Source organism: Meyerozyma guilliermondii, genomic scaffold, assembly GCF_000149425.1.
Source record: "Meyerozyma guilliermondii ATCC 6260 scaffold_3 genomic scaffold, whole genome shotgun sequence".
NCBI lineage: Eukaryota > Fungi > Ascomycota > Pichiomycetes > Serinales > Debaryomycetaceae > Meyerozyma > Meyerozyma guilliermondii.
Window position 1 is genome coordinate 286,899 of NW_001809798.1, and position 26,807 is coordinate 313,705.

At 42.7% G+C, this 26,807-nt stretch overlaps 13 protein-coding genes and 1 non-coding gene across 14 annotated transcripts; 5 read left to right on the forward strand and 9 right to left on the reverse strand. All coding sequences in view use genetic code 12, as the record gives it.

The window, feature by feature from the left end:
• Nucleotides 1-10: 10 nt before the first annotated feature.
• SCH9 (serine/threonine protein kinase) lies at nt 11-2,215 on the reverse strand (the record flags this gene model as incomplete). Its single annotated transcript, XM_001484683.1, has 1 exon — nt 11-2,215. The coding sequence occupies one exon, from the start codon at nt 2,213-2,215 to the stop codon at nt 11-13; it is 2,205 nt and encodes a 734-aa protein (XP_001484733.2).
• Nucleotides 2,216-3,159: 944 nt separating this feature from the next.
• PGUG_02463 (mitochondrial 54S ribosomal protein bL28m) lies at nt 3,160-3,927 on the forward strand (the record flags this gene model as incomplete). Its single annotated transcript, XM_001484684.1, has 1 exon — nt 3,160-3,927. One exon carries the CDS (start codon nt 3,160-3,162, stop codon nt 3,925-3,927), a length of 768 nt encoding a protein of 255 aa, XP_001484734.2.
• A 784-nt stretch (nt 3,928-4,711) lies between these two features.
• On the forward strand, nt 4,712-5,308 carry PGUG_02464 (uncharacterized protein; the record flags this gene model as incomplete). Its single annotated transcript, XM_001484685.1, has 1 exon — nt 4,712-5,308. One exon carries the CDS (start codon nt 4,712-4,714, stop codon nt 5,306-5,308), a length of 597 nt encoding a protein of 198 aa, XP_001484735.2.
• Nucleotides 5,309-6,618: 1,310 nt separating this feature from the next.
• PGUG_02465 (uncharacterized protein) lies at nt 6,619-7,698 on the reverse strand (the record flags this gene model as incomplete). Its single annotated transcript, XM_001484686.1, has 1 exon — nt 6,619-7,698. One exon carries the CDS (start codon nt 7,696-7,698, stop codon nt 6,619-6,621), a length of 1,080 nt encoding a protein of 359 aa, XP_001484736.2.
• A 277-nt stretch (nt 7,699-7,975) lies between these two features.
• On the reverse strand, nt 7,976-8,059 carry PGUG_05935. The gene has a single exon. It is a non-coding gene; the product is annotated as a tRNA-Leu (tRNA).
• Nucleotides 8,060-8,154: 95 nt separating this feature from the next.
• RIX7 (putative AAA family ATPase) lies at nt 8,155-10,614 on the reverse strand (the record flags this gene model as incomplete). The annotated part of the gene is made up of 1 exon (XM_001484687.1): nt 8,155-10,614. The coding sequence occupies one exon, from the start codon at nt 10,612-10,614 to the stop codon at nt 8,155-8,157; it is 2,460 nt and encodes an 819-aa protein (XP_001484737.2).
• Nucleotides 10,615-11,368: 754 nt separating this feature from the next.
• On the forward strand, nt 11,369-11,734 carry PGUG_02467 (lipid-binding protein; the record flags this gene model as incomplete). Its single annotated transcript, XM_001484688.1, has 1 exon — nt 11,369-11,734. One exon carries the CDS (start codon nt 11,369-11,371, stop codon nt 11,732-11,734), a length of 366 nt encoding a protein of 121 aa, XP_001484738.1.
• Nucleotides 11,735-11,889: 155 nt separating this feature from the next.
• PGUG_02468 (RNA-binding ATPase activator) lies at nt 11,890-12,840 on the forward strand (the record flags this gene model as incomplete). The annotated part of the gene is made up of 1 exon (XM_001484689.1): nt 11,890-12,840. One exon carries the CDS (start codon nt 11,890-11,892, stop codon nt 12,838-12,840), a length of 951 nt encoding a protein of 316 aa, XP_001484739.2.
• A 48-nt stretch (nt 12,841-12,888) lies between these two features.
• Nucleotides 12,889-14,220, reverse strand: PGUG_02469 (uncharacterized protein; the record flags this gene model as incomplete). Its single annotated transcript, XM_001484690.1, has 1 exon — nt 12,889-14,220. The coding sequence occupies one exon, from the start codon at nt 14,218-14,220 to the stop codon at nt 12,889-12,891; it is 1,332 nt and encodes a 443-aa protein (XP_001484740.2).
• A 158-nt stretch (nt 14,221-14,378) lies between these two features.
• Nucleotides 14,379-19,436, reverse strand: PGUG_02470 (uncharacterized protein; the record flags this gene model as incomplete). Its single annotated transcript, XM_001484691.1, has 1 exon — nt 14,379-19,436. One exon carries the CDS (start codon nt 19,434-19,436, stop codon nt 14,379-14,381), a length of 5,058 nt encoding a protein of 1,685 aa, XP_001484741.2.
• Nucleotides 19,437-19,600: 164 nt separating this feature from the next.
• PGUG_02471 (palmitoyl-(protein) hydrolase) lies at nt 19,601-20,212 on the reverse strand (the record flags this gene model as incomplete). Its single annotated transcript, XM_001484692.1, has 1 exon — nt 19,601-20,212. One exon carries the CDS (start codon nt 20,210-20,212, stop codon nt 19,601-19,603), a length of 612 nt encoding a protein of 203 aa, XP_001484742.1.
• A 158-nt stretch (nt 20,213-20,370) lies between these two features.
• Nucleotides 20,371-21,621, reverse strand: PGUG_02472 (tRNA dihydrouridine synthase; the record flags this gene model as incomplete). The annotated part of the gene is made up of 1 exon (XM_001484693.1): nt 20,371-21,621. The coding sequence occupies one exon, from the start codon at nt 21,619-21,621 to the stop codon at nt 20,371-20,373; it is 1,251 nt and encodes a 416-aa protein (XP_001484743.1).
• A 157-nt stretch (nt 21,622-21,778) lies between these two features.
• PGUG_02473 (uncharacterized protein) lies at nt 21,779-25,108 on the reverse strand (the record flags this gene model as incomplete). Its single annotated transcript, XM_001484694.1, has 1 exon — nt 21,779-25,108. One exon carries the CDS (start codon nt 25,106-25,108, stop codon nt 21,779-21,781), a length of 3,330 nt encoding a protein of 1,109 aa, XP_001484744.2.
• An 847-nt stretch (nt 25,109-25,955) lies between these two features.
• On the forward strand, nt 25,956-26,615 carry PGUG_02474 (N-acetylglucosaminyldiphosphodolichol N-acetylglucosaminyltransferase catalytic subunit; the record flags this gene model as incomplete). The annotated part of the gene is made up of 1 exon (XM_001484695.1): nt 25,956-26,615. The coding sequence occupies one exon, from the start codon at nt 25,956-25,958 to the stop codon at nt 26,613-26,615; it is 660 nt and encodes a 219-aa protein (XP_001484745.2).
• Between the last annotated feature and the right edge of the window lie 192 nt (nt 26,616-26,807).

Consider the following 26,807-nt stretch of genomic DNA (forward strand, 5'->3'; position numbering starts at 1 on the left):
TAGGCCGATATCACAAGTCGAAACGCCCGTTGACGAACTCGACGTCATCCATTTGGTGCATTTCATCGTCTATCTGCATCTTCTCTTCCGGCTCCTCTTCTATGTGATCGTCATCGATGACATCTTCGTCAGGTGGAAGGTTAGGATTACCAGGGATGAAAGATCCTGGTGGCTGAAACGTATTCATTCGGTGCGACTTGCCGAAATGATCTTCCATAGCAGAATCGTCCACATAGGTAAATCCTTTGAATTTGGCTTGAATTCCCGGCGACAACGGCGTCGTTGCAAGTTCGAGGTTCTTGCGCAATACTGACGTTGACTCTGATGTGAATTCGGGGTCAAAGTTGGATGTGTCTGTTTCAGAAGTCAAATGTGGTTTGAATGGTGGAGGAATGCTCTTGGCACGAAGCAAGTCCCAATCTATATCTTGGAAGAAAGCATGGGCTCGAAGTTCCTTGGCATCATTCACGGCACCAAGTCTATGCTTGGGATTTCTGTTCAAAAGACCCTTCACAAATGATCGACCTTCAGAGCTCAATACCTCTTTTGGAAACCGAACTTTGCCAAATGCAATATTCTTATACATCTGCTGGGTATTGTCGGCGTAAAATGGCGACCATCCACAGCACATTTCGAATATTAAAACTCCAAGAGACCAAAAGTCCACCATCTTGGTGTAGCCGGATTCATCAAGTAAAACTTCGGGTGCCAAGTACTCGGTAGTTCCACAAAATGTGTTGGTTGTACCATCGTTGTTCAAGTTGGCCTTTGACAAACCAAAATCACAAAGAGCAATATGTCCATTGGCGTCCAACAAGATGTTTTCAGGTTTCAAATCACGATATACAATATCATTATCATGTAAATGCTCAAGAGCCAACACTAATTCTGCAATGTAAAATTTGGCTCGATCTTCGGTGAAACGACCTTCTTTCTGTAAATGCCAAAAGAGTTCTCCTCCTGACATGTAGTCTGTAACCAAGTAAAGGTCTGTGGGTGTTTGGAAAGAAAATTTTAAGCCAACAATGAATGGAGAAGCAGCAGCTGACGTACGTACAAGAATATCACGTTCGCCAATGGTATGAGCAATTTCCTTCTTTTTAACAATAACTTTCTTTGACAACACTTTCATCGCATAAATTCGATCGGTATCCTTTTTCTTGACCTGAAACACCTGTCCAAAGGTTCCTTTACCCAAAAGCCTCAACACCTCAAAGTCATCTGGAGTGCACAGTTTTTTGTCGGATGACTTGTACCTCCATTCAACTCTGATTTGTCCATCAACTCTTTCACCAACGATTCTGGGACGCAAGTTCAAAAGTTGAGGTTTTTGGTGGGCTTCAGAACCAATAGTCGAAGGAAAAATCCTCACATGGCCCAAGAAAGCATCGTCACGGGCCGCGTCGTAAACTGAAACATCAAGCTCAGATCTTGATCCAACCACATCGAACGTAGCTTCGTGGTTCCATATTGGGTTCGAGGAATCCGATTGGGTGAATCCAAAGTTCATTTGCTGACTCGACGACTGTCTTTGATATAAAGTTGGTCTTGAGCCTTCTTTTTGAGATTTTGCAACCGGGACCGGGGCATGTTGATATGTATTGTCAGGGACCTTGAAACCAGGCGAATTATTGTAGGAATGGGGGCCGTGAGAAATAAACTCGGAACTTTCGAATGTGCATACAACATACGGCTGTGAACCATTGGACGACACAAGAAGACCATGGGCTTCTATGATGGAGACCTTGAGTCTTCCCTTTGGTTGGGAGCTGTTTTTGGACGCTGGGCGACGATTTTGGCCCCTCTCGTCGGTGGTTATAATAATAGGCTGCGACGAAGAATCGGTCATCTCTTGGTCCTGTGAGCTGGCGTTAGATGTGGCGTAGCTGGTTTCCTGGCCACTAACGGGAGCATCATGTAGTTCGTTCATCAAGGAGCTGTTTGAGTAATTATGTTGTAAATCGCCCACGGTACGAGTTTGATACAAGAAACGTTCACTTGCTGTTTCGTGGCCAGCATGCGACGAAGTGGTGCCGTAAGCCAACGAATTGTCGGAAAGTGCTGTTGTGGGGGCGGCGCTGCTGAGTCCCTTGGGCAACAACTTGGAATTGAAGGCCGATTCGGTACCGTCGCTATGATTCATTTCAGGAGTAGGAGATTGACTTTTTTTTTGAAAACCACTAAAATGGAAAAATGACTTTGGAAAGTCGGGCATGTGTGACGTACCAACACCTGGTATCACCAATGACAAATGCTACGGGTAAATTATGCCAACAAAGATGATGGAGAAGATTGGACAAAGAAATAACCCTGGTACAACTAGAATGTGTTCAGCGCTGCAAAACCACAGGCGCACTCACAAGAAGCGTCAGACTAGATGTTAGTACGGAATTCATACCAATAACTGTCAAATAATGTCGTCTCGATGGCAACTTCTCCTTAATGCCTCAGATGATTTTAGCGGTAATAATAAGTGACGTCATCCGCAATGACCTGTCTACATTCCCCACTCCACCGTGGCAAATTGCAATCATAAAACGTCATACTTACTTAGCCAAGATGCACTGGTCGTAATACTAAGGTTTCGGTGCAGAAAAAGTTGTTATATTGGTCCAGATAACAACCGTCGGTGCAGACACGCTGGAGATGCACCTTGGGTTTTATGCAGTATGTGCATATGAGTTCCGAGACGTCGGAGCGAAGACGTGAGGTTTATCATGTTTTAGATACAAACTTATCAAAGTCAATGGTTCCTAAAGGTGTATAATTTCGGTAACTGAGTTGTGGCAGATGCTAAGTCGCACTATGTTAGCCTCTATTTACCCTTCTGATTCCGTTTTTAGCCGCAAGCGGATATATGCAATGCACCTTCTGAATTAAGCGATTGGCGCTGCATTTGTAGAACCTTTTGCATCGCGAAAAATTCTAACGAATTGAATACGAATTGCAGCAAGTATTCAAAATTTAAATTGTAAGGTGAATCTACTATTCGCCAAATTTCCTCGCGTAGCTTGTCCTCCTAATTACACTTTCCAATTCTTAATCTTAACCGCTAATCACCGGCTACTTAAACCAAACACCCACGTTATACTGGTAAAGTTGTGCTTATATAAGCGGCGGTCGCACACTTTTCACAATTTCCACAACTCCACCAACCTCATGTTGGCATCTGTCCTTTCTCCCATAATACGGGGTTCGCAATTCCAAACGGCCGTCCGGCTGTTCAGCGTCACGGCGCCTGCCAGCAAAGATAAATACTACAAGATCCTCAGATATACGAAACCGGTTGATACTACCGTCTATAAGGCGGGAGATTCTGCCGAGGGTTTGAACATTCCGATCAGGAAGAAGACACATCCGGTCTACTCGTATGAAACAATGTTCTTCAAGCGCCAGAACAAGGGATTGTTCGGTGGATTACAAAGAACCAGGTCCAAAACATGTTCCGAAGCCGGTAACAAGAACCTTAGAGCACATCTTCCAAACATTGTTAAAGCAAAGTTGTGGTCAGAAACATTGAACAAGAGCATTCAAACCAAGGTCACCACCACGGTTTTACGTACTGTGACCAAGGAGGGAGGATTGGACAACTACCTCACCAAAGATAAACCAGCTCGAGTAAAGACCTTGGGTTTAAAGGGCTGGAAATTACGCTACGAAGTGATGAAAAAACGGGAATTGGACCAGTTGCCACCAGTTACTGTTAACAACGAGTCGAAACCAGTTCTATATGTGCATAAAGATGGCAAAAAGTTGTTTGTTGGACGCAACAAGTTACTTAAATACTTGTACCCTGAGGTCAAGAGGGACAGTTACAAGGCTATCAGCTGGCCAGAATTCTTAAGAAACCATACATACTTGACCACCGAGGAAATCGTGGACAAACTAGAGAGCTACAACTTTGACTTTACCAAAGTTGCAGCCTAATGTACATAGCTAGACCGAATAGTATTGGTATACGTCACGTGTTCTGTAGGGCTGCACCCCTGAGGTCGTCAGTTACTTGCCTGCACCCTGTGTTCTCACGTGTACAGGTTTCAATTCTCACTCGAAAAAAATTTCACACTAGACTACAGAACATAATGGCTAAATCTGGTATGTGGTTTGCTTGAAAGAAGAAGAACGGAATGACAATGTCAATGTGTAGAGAAAGTGTGGTTCCTTTCAGAGGTGGACTGGTTCCTTTTTATCATGAATAATTTTTTCCACTTTTCTTGACATTTAGATTCCGTCATCGTGATTTTATGGCTTGGTTACTAACATTCAGGTATTGCAGTTGGTTTAAACAAGGGTCACAAGGTCTCCGCTAAGGAGGTCGCCCCAAAGATCTCCTACAGAAAGGGTGCTCTTTCCAAGAGAACTGACTTTGTCAGAAGCATTGTCAAGGAGGTTTCTGGATTGGCTCCTTACGAGAGAAGATTGATTGAATTGATCAGAAATGCTGGTGAGAAGAGAGCCAAGAAGTTGGCCAAGAAGAGATTGGGTACCCACAAGAGAGCCTTGAGAAAGGTTGAAGAAATGAACAAGGTCATTGCTGAGTCGAGAAGACACTAAATTCTCGGGGATACACGCTAATTCCTCACATCACCATGTGTAATATCATCGTTCTATTACTCTGTAGTTACTGTTATAGGTATACTAGGTAATGCACCAATTTTGACTTGATGTAGTTTTGGTAACAAATTTCGCTCGCATTCGCATCTTTTCACTAATGATTAATAGAGTATCCAGATGCTTTAAACGGCCCTATTCACTTCCATCCCATTTTTCGAACCCATCTCTGGTGCCTCCTCAATATGGTCAGCATCAACCATCCGAATTGCCCAAACCTGTCGAGGAAGGGACACAACAAAATAAAAGTCAGGAAACCTTTCAAGACAAAACCAATGAACGGAATAACGAAAGTTCATTAAAAGAACTTTCATCAGTCGTCGCCATGTGTGCTCTTGCTTATATAGCCATCGACAACTATAACAATCGAATCCGATTAGAAAAACTCAACAATGATTCAAATGCAATCAGTTTGAAAACATTACAACTTCAACAGGCTAACTTTTTGAATGCAAAAAAGAAACAAGATATGGTGATGATAGAAGAACGTAAGGAGGCAAACCGACGCAATTTCAAAATGGGGCTTCATATTGCTTTGCTTCGTAAACAATTGAAAGAAGCAGGTATAGAACCTGCTGGGATCGATGTCGCTACAAGAGAATACGAACTGAGTGTCCGTGCCGACAGTTCTGTGAAGCATGTCAGCGGCCAGGTTCTCTGGCTTGATGACAGTTCTGGTAAGTATAATGATAATTGAGACGAAACTTGGTACTAACACAGAACTCAAGCAATATGTTCCAGATGCACATGAGTATGATAAAAGAAAGGACCAATAGTAAAGAAGAGGGTGCCAAACATAGTAAGAGAAAATGGTGAAAGGCAACTGAAATACTGCAAATAGTATCAGAATTGCAACTTTGTACATAGAATACTCGAGAATTGCAACTTTGGACATTGCTCGTCATATCTGGTTAAAAATTGTCAGCAAGCATTGGTGGTTTGTGCATGGATCCAGATCAATTACATGCAATTCCTGAGCGTGGTACCATATGGTGAAACCTCAACTCGTCTTATCACGAATCAAACTGTCTTTCAAGCAATACTTGTCTAGCTTTCACCGTTTCGCGACGTTGAACTCATCACAAATGTTCATTATGTCACTTATAAATAGTACAGTTCTTCCATAAACCATTAGACTAGACACTAGACCTCTTCATCCCAGTATCATCCACCCCAGCTTAGTTCTAGTATCTATCACCTCTATCCTACCTGGCTCTGCTCCTGCATCCATCTCTTACCCGGCGCGCCCTACAAAGTCATCGCGGAAGATTAATTCTTCATACAATGTCTTTAATTAGGCGCCCATTAGAGTCACGGTTTATATGACTACTCCACATATAATCTATATCACTTTGTGATCCTTCGTGCTCGGGTAAGCCTTAGAGAGAGCGTTTTACCGGCCATTTTGTCGTGATTCCCAAGTGGGGATCTACGCGGCTCTAAACATACATTTTCGTAGCTTTTATTTGTGTAGATGCAGTGGTGTAGTTCTATGGTGATATGTGATGCTGCTCACCCCTGAAATGAGCTTTACGTGTTTTTTCGTGATTTTGTAACTTTTTGGACACCATTATAGTCTGAAGATGGTCATGCTGCTTGTTCAGCCTCGTCTCAGATCTACCAATTCGGCATCGATTTTTCCCAACAGTCTTTGTTTGAGCTTAAGTTGTAACAAGCTGAATTTTGGACAGCATGTTGTCTGATTATCTGAGCCGTTTTCCTCGTAATACTTTCTACAACATAAGTAAAGGTTATCTATGACTTTCAGACATTTTGATTCATTATAATTGTTGGCATTTAAGCAGTCCTGGATAGCACAGGCTTCCTTCAAACACGGATCCTTCTCGCAGCTAGAATTGGAATTCGACATTATCAAATGAAAAGCTCTGGATTTGCAGTTCTCATTTACAATCAGTATATACCGTACAATTGCTATGTGGTGTATTCGGTGCTGATGAGGTGGATTTATGTTAGTGTCATTATTCGTGCTATGTAGTCTATAGGATCTCAAGCCACCAAGTTCTTGTCGAGATCAGTATGATAATCGTCCTCTTCGTATTCGCTAGGCTCGTAAATCACCAATGGAACAAAATCATGTTTTGATTGTGCTTTGCTTGATTTGACCTTGTGGATATAAAACGTAGTACACCCTGAAAACACCGAGACAAGAATAGCCATAAGTCCCCACCTGGAAATATGCCACCGAAGACTCTCAATTTCAGACCTCATGGCAGAGTTAAGTTCCGTGGTGATTTTATGATTGGTTTCTTGAATTCGAAGGATAATCTTCTTCGACTGTAGCGTATTTTCAGACTTTTGGTCATTAGTGGCCACTTGAGTGTCGTTCTTCATTTTGATAAAATCTCCATTGAGCTCATCGGATAAAATGTTAAAGTCACGTTCCAATAGATGGAGTAGGTTGGTAAGTTCATTTATATGCTTTTCCCGGGACCGGGTGATGTCGACTCGCAATTCTTGCTGGGCGCTTTCAAAGAGGTATTTCTCGTTTTCGAGCTCAAAGAGCTGGGAGTACTTAGTCGACAACTTTGATAGCTTGGTATTAATTTGTTTCACGATAAGGTTTATGATTTCGTCGGCTTGCTCTCCTGTGAATCCAGCAGCCGCGAGCTGGGTATAAACACTGTAGGTGTCCATATACGGCTCCATATCTTCGAAAATTGTCGTAAGGTACTCGTCCTTTATTGCCTCCAGATTAGCCTCATCAGTAGCCTCATTTGCCTGTTCTGCGGAACTTTGGTCCTCTTCTACACTTCCACCACCACTGACGTCCACTGGCTTTACATCTGGTTCGTATTGTGCTAGATTCACCGGCATATTTGTCCCAGATAATTTGGGCGGTTCCAGTTCCTTTGCTTTCTCAGTTGATTCTGGTATAATTTTCGAGGCAGATGGGCTACTATTGGTATTGGGATCGGTCTTTGTGCTGTTACTGCTTCCATTTGAAGCCTTGGAAGTTTTGGCGTAGTTTCGATTCGATAACACGTAATTGTTATGAGGTCGAAACTTTATGAACCTTGCCTCAAAAGCACTCCTGCGTCGTATTCCATTACAGGCATATCTCAACATAGTCCAAACGACTTTCGTAGCACAATTAAGTGTGAAAACTTTAGTTTTATAGCAAGCGCTACGTACGATAGATTATTTGCGCACGAGCCTAGAATGACTGCGAAATCGCGACAGTTACACAAAATTGATGAGCAGTTATACAAGTAAAACAGCAGCGAAGACAACATAGAACTTGGAAATACTGATCTTACGTTGGCTCTCCCAGCATAAGGTTTCATAAAATTGCTGGTTTCTACTGGTTTCTGAAAGTCATGGAAAATAAAAGCAAAAAAGATAATGAAGGATGCGAGGTTCGAACTCGCGCGGACAACCGTCCAGCAGATCTTAAGTCTGCCGCCTTAGACCACTCGGCCAACCCTCCAATTGTTATGGGCATTGCAATCTGAGGGCTTATGACGGCATTCAGAGCGATATACCATCATCAATACGTCCTCTTCTAAATGATATTTATTGATTCTATGCTATTCCTTGCAGACCCCCGTTATTAACGTCTGCTCCTTCCTTCTCCTCGCTTGCTTCGGGGATTACGCTCCAGCCCATACGTTTGTTGAGTCTTTCATACCTGGCCCTGTCTTTATCGTTAACACTTGGATTGATGCTGTTGAGAGCTTTCAAAAAGTCTTCTTGTGTCACTTCCACTTCGTCGCTCTCTTCTTGCTGGTCGTAGTACCCCGAAGCATCCAAATCCTTTATGTTTTGCCCATGAAAGAACTTTTTCTTCAAAGCCACCACACCAGCTTCTCGTACTAAAGAAGACAAATCAGCACCAGAAAAGTTACGACACCTCTCATCGTATGCAATGGTATGGAGATCAACGGAACTTGCCAAGGGGGTGCCACAAGCACGTACTAATGTCTGTAAGATCTCAAGTCTTTCTGCAGAACTTGGAAGCTCGATATACAATGTTTTGTCTAACCGACCTGGACGCAACATTGCAGGGTCGATCATATCTGGTCTATTGGTTGCACCTACCACAAATATTCCCTTTCTATCATTCAAGCCGTCTAATTCTGTCAAGAGAGTATTAACTACTCTGGAACTAGACTCAGATAATGAAGTGTCTCTTCGAGGAACCAAAGCGTCCAATTCATCAAAGAAAATTATACAAGGAACTGAAGCTCTTGCTCTTTGAAATAATTGACGAACAGCTTTCTCAGACTCACCAACGTACTTGTTTAATAATTCTGGACCTTTGATAGAGATGAAGTTGGCTCTAGATTCATTGGCTACAGCTTTAGCCAAAAGTGTCTTACCACATCCTGGTGGTCCCCACATAAGTACTCCCGCCGGTGCGGTTATACCTACTTTTTCATAAAGCTCTGGTTTCTTGATGGGCTGGACAATACACATGTGCAATTCCATCCGAATATGATTGAGTGCCCCCACGTTGCGCCAAGTAACATCTGGGACAGTCGCAAATCCTTCTCTCTTTGCTGTGGGTTGAATTGTTGGTAATGCCACAAGAAAGTCATCATAGGTGATTGCTAGAGGCAGTAATTGTTCAGGAGTCAAAGGATTTGGATGTTGCATCAAGAACCTTTGAATCGTCGATAACTTCTCTGCCTCTGATTTACTGTCAAAATTAGATTTATCAGTCTCCATTTCCAAATCCATTGAGTTTACTTCGTTCGATAGTAACTCGGCTTCGTGCTCACTAAGGCTTTCAAATATCCGCTTTATAGCCGAAATTCCGGCTGCTGTGACTAAACTCTTGAGATCTGCTCCCACATATCCAGGAGTTCTTTTTGAGAGCTCAACAAAGTTGAATGAATCTGGATCTTGGAGCTTTAGCTGTTTTGTCATGGCCTTAAGAATGGAACACCGTTGTGCTTCACCAGGTACGTTGAGACAAATTTCTCGGTCAAATCTTCCAGCCCTTCGCAATGCTGAGTCGAGAGAGTCTGGTCTATTTGTTGCACCGATCACGATCACAGCTTTGCCGTCTGTTTTAGACAAGCTTAATTCGTCCATTAAAGTGAGAAGTTGAGCCACAATTCTTCTCTCCATTTCACGCTGCGCTCCTCCATCCCTTTTAGGGGTGATCGCGTCAATTTCATCGATGAAAACCAAGCAAGGAGCCAAAGACTTAGCTTCATCAAAGATCTCTCGTAATTTTTTCTCCGATTCACCTGACATCCCTGATACGACAGATGGAGCAGATATGTTAAGAAATGGAACCTTGAGTTCACCAGCCAAAGCATTGGCAATAGTTGTCTTTCCACATCCTGGTGGTCCATATAAGAGAACACCTCTTGGTGGTTCGACCCCAGTAGCTGTATAAATTTCCAGGTGTAGTATGGGCAAACCAATAAGCTCCAAAAGGTCCTTTGTGACTTCTTCGAGCCCGCCTAAAGAAGAGAGTGTTATTGATGGAGGTGTGTGATCAAGTTTGCTCTTTTGACGCTTCGTTACTTGTTTTGATGACGAATTTTTCAGTCTCTTCTTCTCGTTTTTCTTATCTTCTTCGTCTTTTTGTTCGTCATTTTCACTGTCTTTGGTGCTTTCCAAGTTCCACAATGAAATCACCGACTTATTCAAAGCGTTGGTATCTTTTACCTCCATTAGGTCCTTCTCATCTACTCCTTCAAAGTCACTATCTATTACGTCACCAATGGATGGGGACATGTTGTCGCCATTATCTTCAATTTCTTCGATCTCTTGATCTCTCGCAGCCTGTAATGCAGTTTCTACGACCTTCAAGAGCATGTTTCTCTTGGTTCTACGCAACAGAAAGTCCTTGGCTTGGACATAATCGACTACTTGAGAAGGTCGTAAATCACGAGCCAACGCTATACTGAAACTGTCGTCATCTGGAGCGTCTTTTTTCCTTTGCTCTGTCTCCTCTACAAGTAAATTCTGTATGAGATTATACACCTTCAGCTCAAGGCTCCCGGTGAGACTCCTTTTCTTGGCCATGGAGGTTGCAAGACAGTTACAAGAATTTGTGTGATGAGGTACTATGGTTTATGTGCAGTATTATTGAGATGGTGTAACGATGTTCAAAGAACTGTCAAGTAGGCGAGTACAAGAGATTCGAGTTTTGAAATTTGAGTTGTCTCAAAGGCGAATAGCATGCAAAAGTACTTGGTGTACCTCAATGTGACGTTACAATGATGTTTGATCTATTTTTCAAATTTACGAAATGACGCAATTTTGCATTTTGCAATAATTAGAGTGACATGGTAAACACAGCCGAGGGGCCGAGGGTATATCGATTGGCTTCCATGCGTTCATAGAACGTGTACCATCGGTATTCCGGCGCAAACTATACCAGCAAGAGTCGTTTGCAGCAGCAATTGCCGCTATCATATGGTGTTCTACGGTTATAATCTGTATGTTTGCCCATTCCTTCATTTGGACTTAAACTTTACATCTGCCGCTCCCGATCAACGACAAGAAAATTCGTACTAAATTGACTGTTTCTGTGGCCCAATACGAGTGATGTGCGGCCCCGGAATTTAGAAGGTTGCCGCCGCACATTTCCTAATCGGGACAGAGTAGCAATCATAGTCATGGATACAAGGTACGAAACGATGCCATAGCAGCAACTTATGCCCACAAAGCCGCACTGGTCAGTGGTGGCACCATGCAGCAAACAACCGAGCACATGATTTTCCAAACTATAAAAATGCATCGATTCCCCTCGTCGGATCATTAACAAAACATAAACATGTCTGACTTAGGTAGAAAGAACGTTTCCGACAAAGTAACTGAGGCTGTCAAGCCTGACAGTGAGAAGTCTACCTTGGAGAAGGCCAAGGAGAGTGCCACTGACGGATTGGACAAGTTCGCTGCTAAGGGTACTCCAGACAACCAAAAGTCTTTCGCTCAAAGTGTGTCTGACAATGTCCAACAAGGTCACGATGATGCCAAGAAGGCTGCTAACAATGAGCAAGCCACTTTGGCCGAAACTGCCTCCGAATACGTTGACGCTGCTAAGGAACAAATTGCCAATGCTGCTCAATACGTCAGTGGTGTTGTTACTGGTGCCACTGAGGGTGCCAAGGACGCTTCTAACGACTTGAACAAGAAATAGATATATACTAATTCTCAATTATAATACATGAATAGATGTTCCTTATCTGTAAGTTTTTAGAACAAATGCGACGTCGCAACACCTAGAAAATATATACAGGAAAACGGATATAGAGCCTCATCGCGAACGATCATATTCGGTCGGATACAACTCAAATGGCAAAAAAAAATCAGGCTGGTGGAACAGAGTCACTTTTCGGCGTTCACGACAGCGATCTGGAACACCCAATGAGTGGATCTGATGTAGAAAATGAAGTTTCAGATGCTGCTAGTGACGATGAGAACGATTTTGATTCGGAAGAGGAGGAATTGCAAATTCAAGAGACAAGAAAGAAACTCGGAATAGTTGATAATTTTGCCAAAACTGAAGACAAAGACGACAACGACGATGATGATGATGATGATTCTGATCAGGAACTGGTGCTGGTACCTGATGGTATACAGAATCATAAACTCAAGAAACTCACGGCTGAGCAGCTAGAGAAAGAAACTAAGAAAATCAAAAAGACTGGAGTCTGCTATCTTTCCCGTATCCCCCCATATATGAAGCCTTCGACCTTGCGAACCATTCTCTCCAAATTTGGAAAGGTAGACAGACTATTCTTGAAACCTGAAGATGCAGCTACGTATAATAAGAGAGTAAAGTACGGAGGAAACAAGAAAAAAAATTACACAGAAGGGTGGGTCGAATTTGTCAAGAAGAGAGAGGCAAAGATCTGCGCCTCAACAATGAACGGAAATAAAATTGGTGGACGTAAAACGTCGTATTATTACGATGATATCATGAATATCAAATATTTGCCGAAATTCAAGTGGCATGATTTGACGCAACAGATCGCCAAGGAGAACGAAGTAAGGCTGGCCAAATTGGCACTCGAACTTTCACAGCAACAGAAAATGAACAAGAGTTTTATCAACAATGTGGAGAAATCAAAAATGATTAAGAATATACAAAAGAAGAGAAATACTCAGGATGAAGACGATGAGATGCGACGCTTCTATAAGCAAAGAAAGGTCACCAGCACCAGAGCTGAAGCCAAGGACGACTTAAAGGTCAAATCAAAACCTGATGATAAATTGACCAATGTTCTTTCAAAGGTCTTCTGACCACCTGCATTACATTATACAATAATATACATTGGGCTCACTCGAGTCCTATAATACACTTCGTTTGGATCGGAGCTTACCCTTTCTCGGCAATATTCTCGTTTTCTTCGTTTTCAACTTACTGTACTCAGTTAAGAAATCCACCCTCTGTTTGAGCTCGTTCTTGTTGACACAGTTAAATTCTCGGAGTACATGGCCGCTGTCAATGATCTCCTCTTTGCTCATAAGATTCAGCCTGATAAGCTGGTCTAGTTTGCTCCAGCGTTGTTCTGGCCAATCTCCGTAGTAGGCAACTTCACCACTACGTATTGATGATGGCACAACTTTTGATCTGCGATCAGTATGTTCTGGCTCAGATATATTCTTGTAGATCGGGGTGGTTTTCTTTCGCCTCTTCCTCGGGCTGGAATTAATGCACCCAGATTCCTCATCCAAGCCGGGCAGACCTTCTCTTTTTCTAGGCCGGTGTCCCACGTCAGAACTGGGCTGCCTGGTGGAGTTGAGAACCATATCAATTTCATCCAATATCTTTTCAGGCGAATCACCTGAAGACTCGTCTGAATTGTCTGGAATGTTGTCCACATCATGAGATTCTTCCTCCCTGCTTTTTCTTCTGCTGTGAGTGTCGTTCTCAATCAATGATAAAATACTTTCGTTCATTCGCTCAAGAATCTCAGCACGACTCATATCGGGCAATTGGAGATCATGCTTCAAAAAACTGCTTCTATCAGATCTCAACAATGGCAGTGAGCGCCTGGCTGAAGGCTTAGGCGCTGGCAGAGATTCAGTACGCAAACTGGGCCGTTTTTCTCGAATCGTGGGTGACGGAATTGGCAGTTTCTGTTTGGTAGTGTCATTTTTACGCTCTGTGCTACTTTCGTTCACAGGACGAGAGCGGATGTTATACTTTGGAGGGGTACCTAACTGAGCCTTCTCGATTATTTTGTAGCTTTTTACCGGACTGGACTGTTGCATGTCTACCACGGCTGTTCGCAACGGTGAGGATGCCGCGGTGTCTAACTTGTTGTCATCTGTCAACAACTTGGTTTCTCTTATCTGCTTCTCATCATCTTCATCTAATGACTCTTGCACACTAGACACTATGGGCGGTTTTTTCAATGGGGTCCCATTGCGAGACTGGTACTTATTGATTCGTGCATAAGTTGAAGGGGACAATCTAGATGGAGTTTCAGCTTGCAGTCTTGCACCCGCGTCGCCTTTGAGTGGCATTTTAAGTACGGTGCTTTGCTCTACAATGCCTTGAGAGGAGGGCTCTGCACCGTTTGTTGATAATGAGTTCGAAGTGCGCCCGATTCGTAGTTTGCGAGGAGTTTGTAGTTCGAGTTCATCGTCGAACTCCAGCTCATGTTCACTGTCCATGATCCTAATTTACAGTTGAAAGGCAAATTCCCTTCGAGGGAAGCAGAGTTATTTTGCACCTTGGTGTTATGAAGCGGTTGCGAAGTTTAGGTTAATTGCAATTCCTGCACTTTGTTCTGTCTACCTTGTCTAGCTTGTTTAATGTCTATATCACATATTTAACCCCGGAGTATCAAGTCGTTGAAAATGTCACTCCTTACACTATCGTAATCAACTTCGTAAAGACCATAAGTTCTTTCAAAATTGATCATACTCAACGACTCAAAGAATAATCTTAATCGCGAAATATTCTCGAGATGTACCACTCCATGAAGTAGCGGTTTAAGTAAGCCCGAGGGTTGGTCAATCTTGATAGGAGGCTCTCTAGCAACAACAAGGTCTTTGGATGCAATTATGTCCACAAGAGCGTGCAGCTGCTGGGGCCGAGTGACAATTTTCGATTCTGCAGAAACGAAGAGCCAGTCACTCAAGGTAAATTCATCATGACGAGCAAGAAGTAGTTGGTCCAAAAGCTTACAACTAGCAAGCACCAATTGAAGTTCGTCCTTGCTCATGGAAAGCAAATGTTTTGAATCGCGTTCAGCTATAGATTCAAAAACGAGGAGCAATTCGTGCACTATTATGGACCATCTGGGTATAAGATGGACATCGTCAAAGCAGGTAACAATTGCCCTGAATAAAACCATTATGTGAGCACGATATGCGAAGGGACAACTGTTTCCAAGCGAGTACTCGATTTTGGAGAAAAGATCTCCAAGATAAACCAAGAAAAAGTTCTTTGGCGCAGCCATCAATAAGTAAGTCACCCTGCGTGAAACGAACACTTTACCTTCGATTTCTGAGCTCTCTCCCCAGGTGAAGATGTTACCAGCTGTTGATTGTACCGAGGGTGTGAATTTTATAATAAGTTCTTTAAGTTTTTCTTTATCAGTCTTGATCCAAAGACCAATGATTTCTTCCCAGAGGCTCAAATTCTCCGCTGGCTGCGTTTCGAAAAAGCTATTATCCATAAAGGCATCATAAACCAAAACTTTCCACGCCTTTATGGGATGATGTTTTCCAATGGCAAGAGTCAACTTAAGTACCCTCGTAGGTACCTCATTGATGAGTTTAGCTTTGATGCTGGGAGTGATCATATGTTGAAGAATTGAACTAACACAAGAAGTGGCCCTTTCCGTTTCAGGAAACATTTCATCAAGGTGTTCCACGACGTTGTGAATGGTCACAAATATATTGCTGGTCAAGTTCGCTGTCTCTGTGCTGATTTCTTTCTTCTCAGTTGATATAGCCTCAACTTGGTTCTTAGGACTGATGTTCGCTTGGATCAACCTAAACAAAATATCTGAGATTTCTTTGCGGTATTTTTTCTGTTCACTGGACTTGGAAACCCTGGCTTTGTCCATCAAATGTTTAGCCGCTTGAAGCAAATCGGACAACACATCCTTGTATTGATTTGCGTAGGTCAAAACATCTTTGAAAAATTGTGTGGTTGGAGTCCATATATCCGAAAGTGAATCGGTATCAATGGATTCAATATATTTGATCAAAAAGCTTGAGGCCTGATTGGCACTAATGTGGACATTCCCTGATGATCTTTTCGATTCCGGCAAGATTTGAGGACAACTGAAGCTTGTGATCGTATCGTAGATATATGGAAGTGTAACCTGACACCTACCGCCATCTAAAACATGCAACAACTTTACCACCAGGGGTTCATTTGTGGAAATCAAACATTCAATCACTTCCTGCCTTTCAAGGTCCATCAACGTTTCGAGAACCTTTCTAGTTTTGAACTTCAACTTGTGTGCAACATATGTTCTCGATTTTATGGCAGTCGTCCCCAACGAGTCAGATACAGAGCGATCGGAGTCTGCCCATGCCCAAACCTTGAATATTGAGTTTACGGCATCTTGAAACGAGATTAGCACCGAAAATAGCTTGTTCTGTTCTGACGTTTTGAGAGCCGGTGATTCCAATTGGAAGACTCCTTGTATCACATTGCCAAAGAATCCAGACTCTGGAGTCGAATTAGTAATTTCTTGGTTACTTTTAGCTTTTGACGTCATCAAGTAGCTGTGTGTGATCGATAATAGGTCCTCCACTCCCCCCAAGACGATATTTATTGCCCGCTCAATGTCCTCATATTCATCACTATTGGGCTGACTCAAAGAGCTGAAATACTTGTCAATTTTCCTTAAAAGGCAGTCATTGACAATCAAAATGACACTGTACACCGATTCATTAAACAAATAAAGGCTGCTGACGAGAAGCAGAACCCACAGTTTTAGCAAAACAACAGTTCGAGCACTGGTAATGCCATTGATAAAAAAATGCACAAAAGGTGATTCTTTTGCATCGTCCTCCACATGCAATAGGTTCAATGCTATTCGCATGTTTTTGGAAAGGTTCAAGAAGTGACTGATACAGTCTAGATACGTGGCTTCCACCATCTCCATTTGGTAATTAGAGCTGTAAGGACTGGAAACTATCTTGGAGCACGATTGAAGTAGCACCAGAAACCTTTGGGAAAAGTCCGCCTCATTTCCAGAAAGAAGGTATTTGTATAGTCTCAAGCATCGATCCACCGCATTTCCATAGCTCACGAAATCTCTAGTCGAACTGTCAAAGGCGTTTGCGACAAGCAGCAAGTTCAAGAATTTTTCGATTATCATCAACAGTAGCGATTTATATGTTGAAACATTCCACTCGTTATCCTTGAATAGATTGATCTTCAACTTACTGTCTGTCACTGCAAACTCATTGCTGAAAGCATCTCTGAGTTGCTTAACATTAGCCTCAACAACTCGTACTATAACATCAAGATGATATTCGAACAAGCTCACATCATCAGTGGTTCCAATCGTATCCTTGTCATGCCTCATGAAGTCAAATTTCAATAGCGGATCGGTTATCATCTTTAAAAGGCGATTTGCTGAACCATTCTTTACAACATTATCGATGAAGTCATTGACCATCAACGAGTTTTTGCTGTCCTGAACCTGTAAGTCATCAAGCAAGATGAAAAGAGGTCTTGCAAGCATTGCATCAGAATCGTTAAGGGCTTGAGAATGGGTCCAAAGCGTTCCAAGCGCTGCTATGCGTTCATATATGGAAGAATTGAGTAGCAAACGAACAATTCCCGCTTCAATGTGAAACAGAGAATAGTTAATTTGCAAATCAAAGATGCACTTGACAGCTTCCACTTGGTAGCTGATGCGACCATTAGAAGTGAGAGCAATCCATATGTTTGACAAAATGATAGTTAACAATTTAACTTTTTCTTCCGGTGACAAAAGAGGCATAAAATAAACGCTCAATTTAGAAACACTCAACGCACCGTGTAAATTTCTTTGCTTGTCGTTGTTTGGCGTGATACTCTCAGTTATAGGCATTTCAAGGACATCCTTCACCATTGATTTCAAGATGGAATTTCTAATATCACGCGGGACCAACTCGGCAAGATGACAGAACATTATTGAATACTTTTGGGGCTCCTCTTCAAGAAATAACTTCTCCTTCATCACCCGTGAAAAGTTATCGAAAATTAGATAGGCAATTGTTGGAGGGTTGTATGGAACTTCACGTTGCTTGGTGACCTGGTCATTAGAGTAATACTCTTCTATCTTAGGCCGGATTTCGAGCCTATCAACTTCCTCATGAGCTGTATCATCTTGGCCGAATGCTTCCTTTGACAACAAGTAAACGAGAAACTCGATTTCTCTTATGAGATCTGCTCCATCTTCTTTCTGTGACCTCATAAGAACGGCCAATAATGCAATTGGGGCATGAATTGTAACCATTTCCTCTTCACGAAGATCAAAGTTTTGAAAGATAAAATTCACCACGTCCAATCTTGAACTTTCACCATTCAAGAGAACAGGAACTATTTCGCTCCATATGTAATCAGCCTCCACGCCATCGAAGAATGTTTGAACGGATAGGAAAAGCTCCCTGCTACTTACACCATCTTTAGATTTGTGAGTATCATAGCATGTCTCTAGGATTGCTTGAAACACCTTTGGTGTTAACAAATGGCTGATTTCCCACTTATCCATGATCAAAATCGATGCCATCTTAACAGCGTCAATCTTGGCTTTGATTGAAGACACGCTCTTGAGTGTTTTGAGGATCCCTTCTGCCACTGAGTGCAAGCCATACTTTGAGAAGTAATCGGCCCTTGAGTCACTATGACGTTCTGATTTCAACGAATCAACTTCAGGACCCAAAAGCCAGTTCCACAACCTTCTGGTTAAGCTCATATCTTTCCTCAAAGTTGCACGGCAGCAAGACATCACCAATAATTCTTTGTCGCCTTGATGAACTACCTTATTTAGCAAGTCACTGTCCAAAGGAAGATGTGACAAAAGAAGGTCAAAGAAGCCTCTGGCGACAAAGGTGCCACTCGAATTGTCACTGGTGTAATCTGAATCGATAACTGCTGCAAATGCTCTCACTACTAGACCAGGCTCAGAGTTCAAGCATGCTTGAGCTTCATCTGAAAAGATTACAGCCTGCTCTTCACTTTCCTGTTTGATGGAGGTGAACAAGGGGAGCCTTCGAACACACCAGAAGTAAGCGCCGAGTCGTTTTTCCGGGTTGGTTATAATGCTCAAAAACATGCATTCCCAGAAATGAGAATCGTCGTCGAGGCTCAGTTTGAACTGATCCATAAGTTCTACTACATCCTGAAACACTTCGGAATTTTCATCGTCGAGCCCAGGAAGTAGACTCAATATGAATGGTTTTGACATGCGATGAAGAACCTGGCTATTGGCGTTAGCTAGGAAATGCAGCTTGTAAATGTTGATGATTTGAGGCTTGACTTGCACCGAGCAGTAGTTGAATAAGGGAAATAGTCCAGGGATCCACATTGAAGCCTGGCTGTTAAATGTTTCTTTGGTTAAAGCCATAAATATGCTGTCGTAAATACTCAAAGCCTTTTGATGAACTCCATTGGGAAGCGATGTGGATAAACAGAGACTTAATTTGTTTGCTACCTTGTGAGAGTGGGGGATCCATGAAACTGTGTGACGGGACTTCAAGTCATCTGATAATTGAAGTGCTTTTTGAAGTCTCGATAAAAATGCAATGTAGTCGGCCCATTCTTCGAGGGCATCGAACGTCGATAAAGCCTTTTCTACCTGAATGGCATATCGTTTGTCTTTTGAAGACGTTGGGTCTTTATGCTTGGACGAATGGCTGCTAAAGGTTGCCATTGAACTTTTGGGCTTCTTACCAGGTACGTACAAACGTTACACGAGCCTCAAAAGTATACGGACTGTGCAGGACCACCATCTAGAGAATTTGCCGTGGTAGTTTTTCTACTGAAATAATGGTAGTTATGAAATGGTATCGGTAAGAGTATAGTACTTCGGCTTTATTACTTTTCTATGATTTTATTTATGAACTTCATCACCTCAGTAAGCTCTTCGTCACTGGCAGTGTGTGCTATCCCAGGGTACGAGTGGAACGTCAAGTTTTTGTATCCCATATCTTTGAAATACTGACTGGTTTGTTCACCATAGGAAAAGTTCACCACCGGGTCTGCAGTGCCATGGCCCTGGAATATGGGAGTCTGATAATTAGTACCATCTTTATTGCTCTTGGCTCCAAGCTCTTTACGAACTGGACAGAAACCAGATAAGGCCACCACTCCTCCAATCTTGATATCAAGCAAGGCGACAGTAGACAATGCGACGGCAGCACCTTGAGAAAACCCACCAATAATGATTTTGTCTGCACTTATATTGTGATCATTGATCTGTTCATTAATTAATTTTTTCAAGTATTCGCAACTTGAAAAAAATCCATCGACATCTTGTCTTGCATCGGGGTTGCCAAACTCATGGATGTCAAACCATCCTGGCATTCTGTAGCCACCGTTGACTGTAATGGGGATCTCTGGGGCATTTGGAAACACATAGTTGATACTAGCAGTTTCTTTGATAATTCCGGCTTGCTTGATTAGTTCTGGAAAACCACGACCAGCCATTTCCAGTATCACCTAGTCCATGGGAGAAATATAACAGCTGCCTTAGCTGGCTTTGAGGACGCTAAAACTTGTATCGGCTTCAACATGGTAGAACTTCGCGCAGTGGACAGGAAATATATGTACACCGATCACGTGAAAACCATCATGGTAGGCTTTACCTAAGCTGTAACCCTACTTTTCTTGGTTACGTTCTCTTCAATAGGAGCTGCTTCTCTCTTGTTAGCATTTTCCAAGCATGCTACCTCATCTCTAGCCGCGGCTACTTGAAGTTTTCGAGTGTTCTGTTTTTCACCATTTACAGTTCTGAAGTATGGTTGACACCTCCAATAAGGTACAGTCTTGTAGGCACCTCCCCAATCTTGTACTTCTCCAGTAGTAATGACATCTTTCTCTTTGATTTTTTCATCAGTATAAATGTCTTGTACCAATTTTTCAACCTGTTCAACAATATCTTCCCAATTCTTGATATCAGCATGGACACTGGTTCTACCGATTACTGGTCTGAGTTCCTTATGAACGTTCAAAAATGCATGCAATATTTTAAAGAAGTGAGCCTTCATGGCGTGTTTGGATGCTTCTCCCGCACAAGACTTGACAATTTCAAAGTATTCTCTCAATAGTTTATCGACTCGAGGAAACTGCTTGTCGATATTATCTGTCTTTGTCCAGAAAACACCTGGATTGTACAAGTTTCCTTCAGCAGACATCACGGCATCGGCTCCCGTTTCTTCGCGGCATCTTTGGAGATCACTGGGATACAAAATGTTCCCGTTTGCAAAGAAAACTTGATCCTTGGGAAGGTTATCGCGCAAGTACTTGAGCACTTTCCAGTTGGCTAAACCGGTGGCTTGGCCCTTCATGTCTCTAGTACGGCCATGAACGGTAATGAACTGGGCCCCGGCATCCAAAACCATCTTTGCGTATGCCAAGGACTTTTCCCAATCATCATAAACTCTAATTTTGGCAGTCACTGGACACTTTAAATTATCGTGAAGAGTTCGAATTAACTTGTGCACCAAATCCCAATCGTCCATCAAGAACGCTCCATATTTCCCTTTCTTGGCGATTCCTTGCGGACATCCCAAGTTCAAGTCTACGGCATCACACTTGTCTTCTACAAGCTTGGCTGCTTCTAGCAAATAATTTGGGTCATTGGCACAAAATTGAACTATCAATGGACGATCGAGTTCTCGATCACCGTCTTGTTCTGACCACATATTTTGCCTGTATTTCTCTTCTGTGGCAAATAAACGGGCATGGAACATGGGGGTATAGCATAATTCTGCTCCGTATCTTCGAGAGATGATTCTCCATGCCAACTCTGACTGATCCACCATTGGCGCTACGATAGTTGTCGGGCGGCCAATAGCCTCAAATAGTTCACGACCCTTAAGCTTGTTTTGTGTCATGGTAGCCAATCCTCTGACAAATTTTTGGGTCCAGATTCGAGGTATTATTGTGGTCTAGGTATATTGCAAATAGTTTCTTTTGGATTTTTTTTCTGATGAGCGCTGAGAATCTTACATGTGGCTGCAACATAAAATGCGTTAAAAATACAATAAATAGTTATTTGGTCCTTGAGAGATGGGATATACGGTTTTTGAGGGCTTCGGCTAACGTCACTGCCATGGGCCATACAGGGGCATCCGCGAGTATTCGAACACCAAGTGCCAACGATCTCAAAGAGAGCTTGGTGGCTCTGATTGATGCCAAGATTGTTTCCGAGTCCGAGCCTTGTTCCACCAACTTACGCACCGGTAAAACCTTTGATGCATCGACCGAATGCTCTCTGATGAATTCGGCATAGAAGGCATCGTCTCTGATTGGTGCTAATACTTGTTCAACTTCGTTTAAAAGTGACTCACACAGAATCCACAAAACCTGATCACGGGCCCGTACGTTAGCGGCCCTTGATTCAAGTTCGAGCTTCAGCACGTACTGAGAAACGAAAATTATAGCAAAGAATGCACATGTAACGAAAAATACTGGAGTCCTTAAAGATGTCCTCTTCGCATCGTTAACCACGGAAATGTTCTGCGTCCATATCCGAAGGGTATCCAATGCATACTCAGTACATTCTTTCAAGCTGTCAATATCATAGTCGTCACGATCGAGGATGACATTGAACCCTGCCCATTCTTTTGCAATCACCTTTTCCATTATGGGTCTAAAATTGAAACAAAGTCTCATCTTGGCATACCCATGTAATGGCAATATCAATTTGAACGAGCTCTGTGCGTGAAGCATGTGGTTGTTATGCTTGTTAACAGATAAGATGCCACCATTTTTTATGAAAAGTGCTTCCCACGATCTGATGAGCGATTCGAGTTTGGGTCTCGATGACAATCGCCATTTTGTATCATCGACTGTTCCTTGCTTAGACTGCTCCTCTTCAATAACCTCATGGACATACATGATCAATGACAAAAGACTATTGAAAGGAATTTTGCTGTCACTGTAATGGTCGTTCAATTCCTTAATCAATACTTTGAACAGCTCGCCATTGCTCAACTCGACTATTGATTTATTGTTCCCATGAATGGCATCAAGCCATCGACTTGAATTTTGGCAGTTCCATAAATTTTCTGGACAACAATGTGTTCCACAATCAATGGCTTGAGCAGGTAAAACTTTTTTATCCATCATGATCGATGCGCGGAACATCTGAAGCATGTAAAAGACGTATAAGGTACGAATACGTGATTGGGCCATGACAAAGTAATCAAAGTTTTGCTGAATCAAAGTCGAGTTGCTCTCTGGGGTAGCAGTCTCTGGGGGAACCAAAAACCTCTCAAGGGGTTTGTTGAAGTTCGTAGACTGAATCAAACCCGCCATAGCTCGGATTTGTCTTGAGCTGACTTCGACCATATTGGGTTCGTTTAAGAAAAGTGTTATGAATATATGCAAAACCAAGCATTGATGGGCCATTAATGGCACTTTTTTAAAGTGGAAGCTATCTTGCCCTATTTCGTTTTCAAAAAACTTTTGGATATGAAACTTTGACAAGTTGAACAACAACAAAGAATTCGAATCGTGGTATGAGTATAATGCTCCAATGGATCCCATAGCTAATAAAAGTGGGGTGTTATCGAAGTTGTCAACCATAGGGTTTTTGAAGCTTGGCAAATGGATGAAGGGAAAGTATTTGTTGAATTCAGCCTCGTACAAGTTCAAATAACTATTCAAATCTTGAAGAGGTGGAAATTGTAGGTCCGTGAGGTTGCTGACAAGTATAATTCGATTTCTCAATTCTTCGGTGATGTACTGTGGATTGGCTTCGCTTATCGAGAATACAAAATCAATATCGTGCTCATTCTTAGGAAGTGATCCATTTTTTTCAGAGTCCATTTGTTTCAGTAGGTCCACTTGGCGAGACCTGAAGAGCGCAGAAACGTCTCCACGTAAATACAGCGAGTCGTCACTCCTTGGGGAGTCTGTAAATCCAATATGGCGTGAAGCAGTGGGAAGGTTCTTCTCGAAAGGAGTTTTCAATATTTCTTCTAACCAATCATCATTTTGATTTTGGAGCTCATCAGTTTCCTGCGGCATGGAAGTCGAAGATTCTTGGGATTTTTTAAGTCTTTTGATTGTAATGCCGGTGTCATCTAGGTCAAAATCTTGTTTTATGCTGAGATGATTTTCTACTTCGTCGTTGATTTTGTTGGGTGGATTCATTCCGAATTCAAACGGCGTTGTTCCCTTTATATGATGAGGGTGGTTGGGGTCTTGAAACTGATGTGACGCAACCATTGAGTCGAAGTAGGCGGGAATATTCGTGTACAGCCCGTTACTAGTTTTCAATTCATCGAAGCCACCGGGGTAGCTTTTGCTAAGCTCAAGCGTATCGATGTTGTTCCAATCCAAACCTGCCGAGTTTACATCATTTAAAAAGCCCTTAGAGGAAAGCTCTGCAGCCGACAATTGCGGAGTTGCAAAACCGACATGAGACGGACCTTGAGAGAGGTTGTTATTCTGCTGTATTTCTGCCGCGTCGTGTCTATTGGTATACGAAGTAGACGATGCGGCAGAAAATGAAGCGTGACGAGCATGAACGTCGTTCAGCTGATGGTAATACAGCATGTTCCCGCGCTGAATATTGTTGAACTGTTTTGGCATCGGTTTTGAAGTGGGAAAATTACCATTTTGAGAGGAGTATTGGTTAACTGGAGAGTCGCCATTTTGTGGAGATGTATGTTGTGGGTGGCCATTTTGCTGATGTGCAACTGTGTATAGGTTGGACGCATTTGGAGGAGTATTTTGCGACGAGTTGGTGGGGATTGGCGACGGCATAAGATTCATTCCTACGAGGGAGTTCATACCAGGATCACTTCCGGGGCGTATTTGCTGCTGTTTCGACGAGTTTGGTGCACCACTATTGAAAACTGACGTCCGAAAATGAGGTCCCTTGTCGTTGGTAGTCATCTTTGGTGGTGATACTAGTTGAGGTTGCATGGGAGACATATGGCTGGCAACGAGATTGGTGAATGGAGAAGATGTGGCCAGCGATGGAGGAAGCGGGGCATTTGCGTTGGTGTTGTTATCTAGTATTATTATGTTTTCGTTGGATTCAAGGTCCTTGGCAGAATTTCGACGGGGAGTAGTGGCCGAGAGACTGGTATGTAATTTTTGTTGGTGCCGCAACACCAAGTCTCTTCTGGCGAAACAACGACCACACGCTGCACATTGGAACGGCTTTTCATTGGTATGAGACCTTTCATGGCGTTTGAGGTGCTCAAGCCGGGCAAAGGCTCGCGTGCATACGGAACATATATGAGGTCTTGGTTTATCAGTTTTTATCTGTTGAGATTTTTTGGGAATTGGTTGCAGAGCCAACGAGTCTGGCGGGGATTCACTGATCAGTGGCGATTTGTCAACCTCGCTGGAACTCATAGACATCGATAGTAGTTCTTGGCGGCGAATTAAACGGAGATAATGTGGTTAACGTCAGGTAAAAATTCTCGATGCTGATTGAATAATATACAAGAGTCTTTGGAGTAAAGTGTCAAGTGGTCGCCGGAAAGGCACAGTTGTGGGGTATATGTGTGGAAGTGTACGGCGCGTTGGTCCACTACTATGATATGAGTGGTAATCGCCAATTACGCAGCAAGGGCTTGTCACAAAAAAAAACCAACATAAAGGCTGCGACACGAAAAATGTCGTTTCGGAGTTTCCACGATAGGACGTAGTTTTACGAGAACCGAGATATGAAATTGTGGGGTAAGAAACAAGTCTAAGACAGCACTAGAGAAGTAGGGTGGTTAAGAGAGTTGCTATATTCGGGCTATTCGAAGGTTTTACCACATTGATGCTTTATGCTATTGATAACTACATCTTGGTAATCTGCAGGCTACCGATCGTCGGACTTTTGGCCCGGGGAAGCGTTCGACCGAGTTTTCCATAAAGTTAAGCTGACAATTTTGGTTGGTATAATATGTGCCCACTATATTTCTACGGCCGTTATCATCTTATTCGGTGACTTTTTTATCGAAAAGTCCAGATTTTTTCTGTTATAACCGACTCCAATCAAACCGAAAATTAAGCCCGGTGCCGGGCTTTGGCGCCGTGCTCCGGCCCGAACCTGTGTCCATGCATACCGCCCTTAGTTTCACATTTCAGAAGCTCAAAGTAACAGTATTTGGTTAGTTACCTCCTCTTCGGATATAACGGTATTGTGAACCGTTTTAGAGTCCTGTTCGTCAAAACGTCGTTTCCTTGGCCCTATCGTTATGAGTGTTGTCACGTGATGAAATCTGGGGAGACGAAATGCGATCTGCAGGAACAGCCTCCAAACTCAATGGCTACCGTTTTGGTCACCACTGGGGCCACCGTTACATTCAGAGAATTGATCTCATATGTATGTCTGGTTGAATGTGTTTCAAAGCTTGCTAGACTAGGAGTAAGAAAGTTGGTTGTTCAATATGGCAATGAGATTGGAAAATCCGGCGACCATATCAGTCGTGGTCACTTTGAAAAATCAGTGACATCTTTAGAGGCCTCAGGATTCAAGCGTGAAGGTGAGCTTTCAGACGACGAAATTGTCTTGGAGTCGGAATCCATGAACGTATTAGCATTTCCTTTCACTCACGATATTCTTTCACATATAGAAACGGCCGACATAATAGTATCTCACGCCGGAACGGGGTCAATCATTGATGTGTTGCGTCTAAAGAAGAATTTGGTTGTTGTCACCAACGACTCTCTCTTGGACAATCATCAGCTTGAAGTGGCACTGATGATGGCCAAGGAAGGGTATTTGATCGATTGCACTTTGGAGGAAATGAGAAGTGGAAAATTAGTTGAGAGTATTGGTAACATAATTCTGGGGAAAGCAAACTTCAATGCGCTTCCAGAACCTGAGGATGGTACAGTGGAGACTGTAATTGTGGAAGAGTTGTTAGGATGAGAGACTTTGAAAACTTTACTGCTCAAAAATGGGTTCCAACAGTGCTGGCCACCTGGACTTTAGAACTCAGTACTTTGACTTCAGCTCCAATTTTAGTGTTTTTAAGCTCACTGAAGGTCACTGCAACTCTCTTGAGTACCTAAGTCTGCTCCAAGTGTTATCTGATCATTGAGTAACAAGATGCAAATTAGA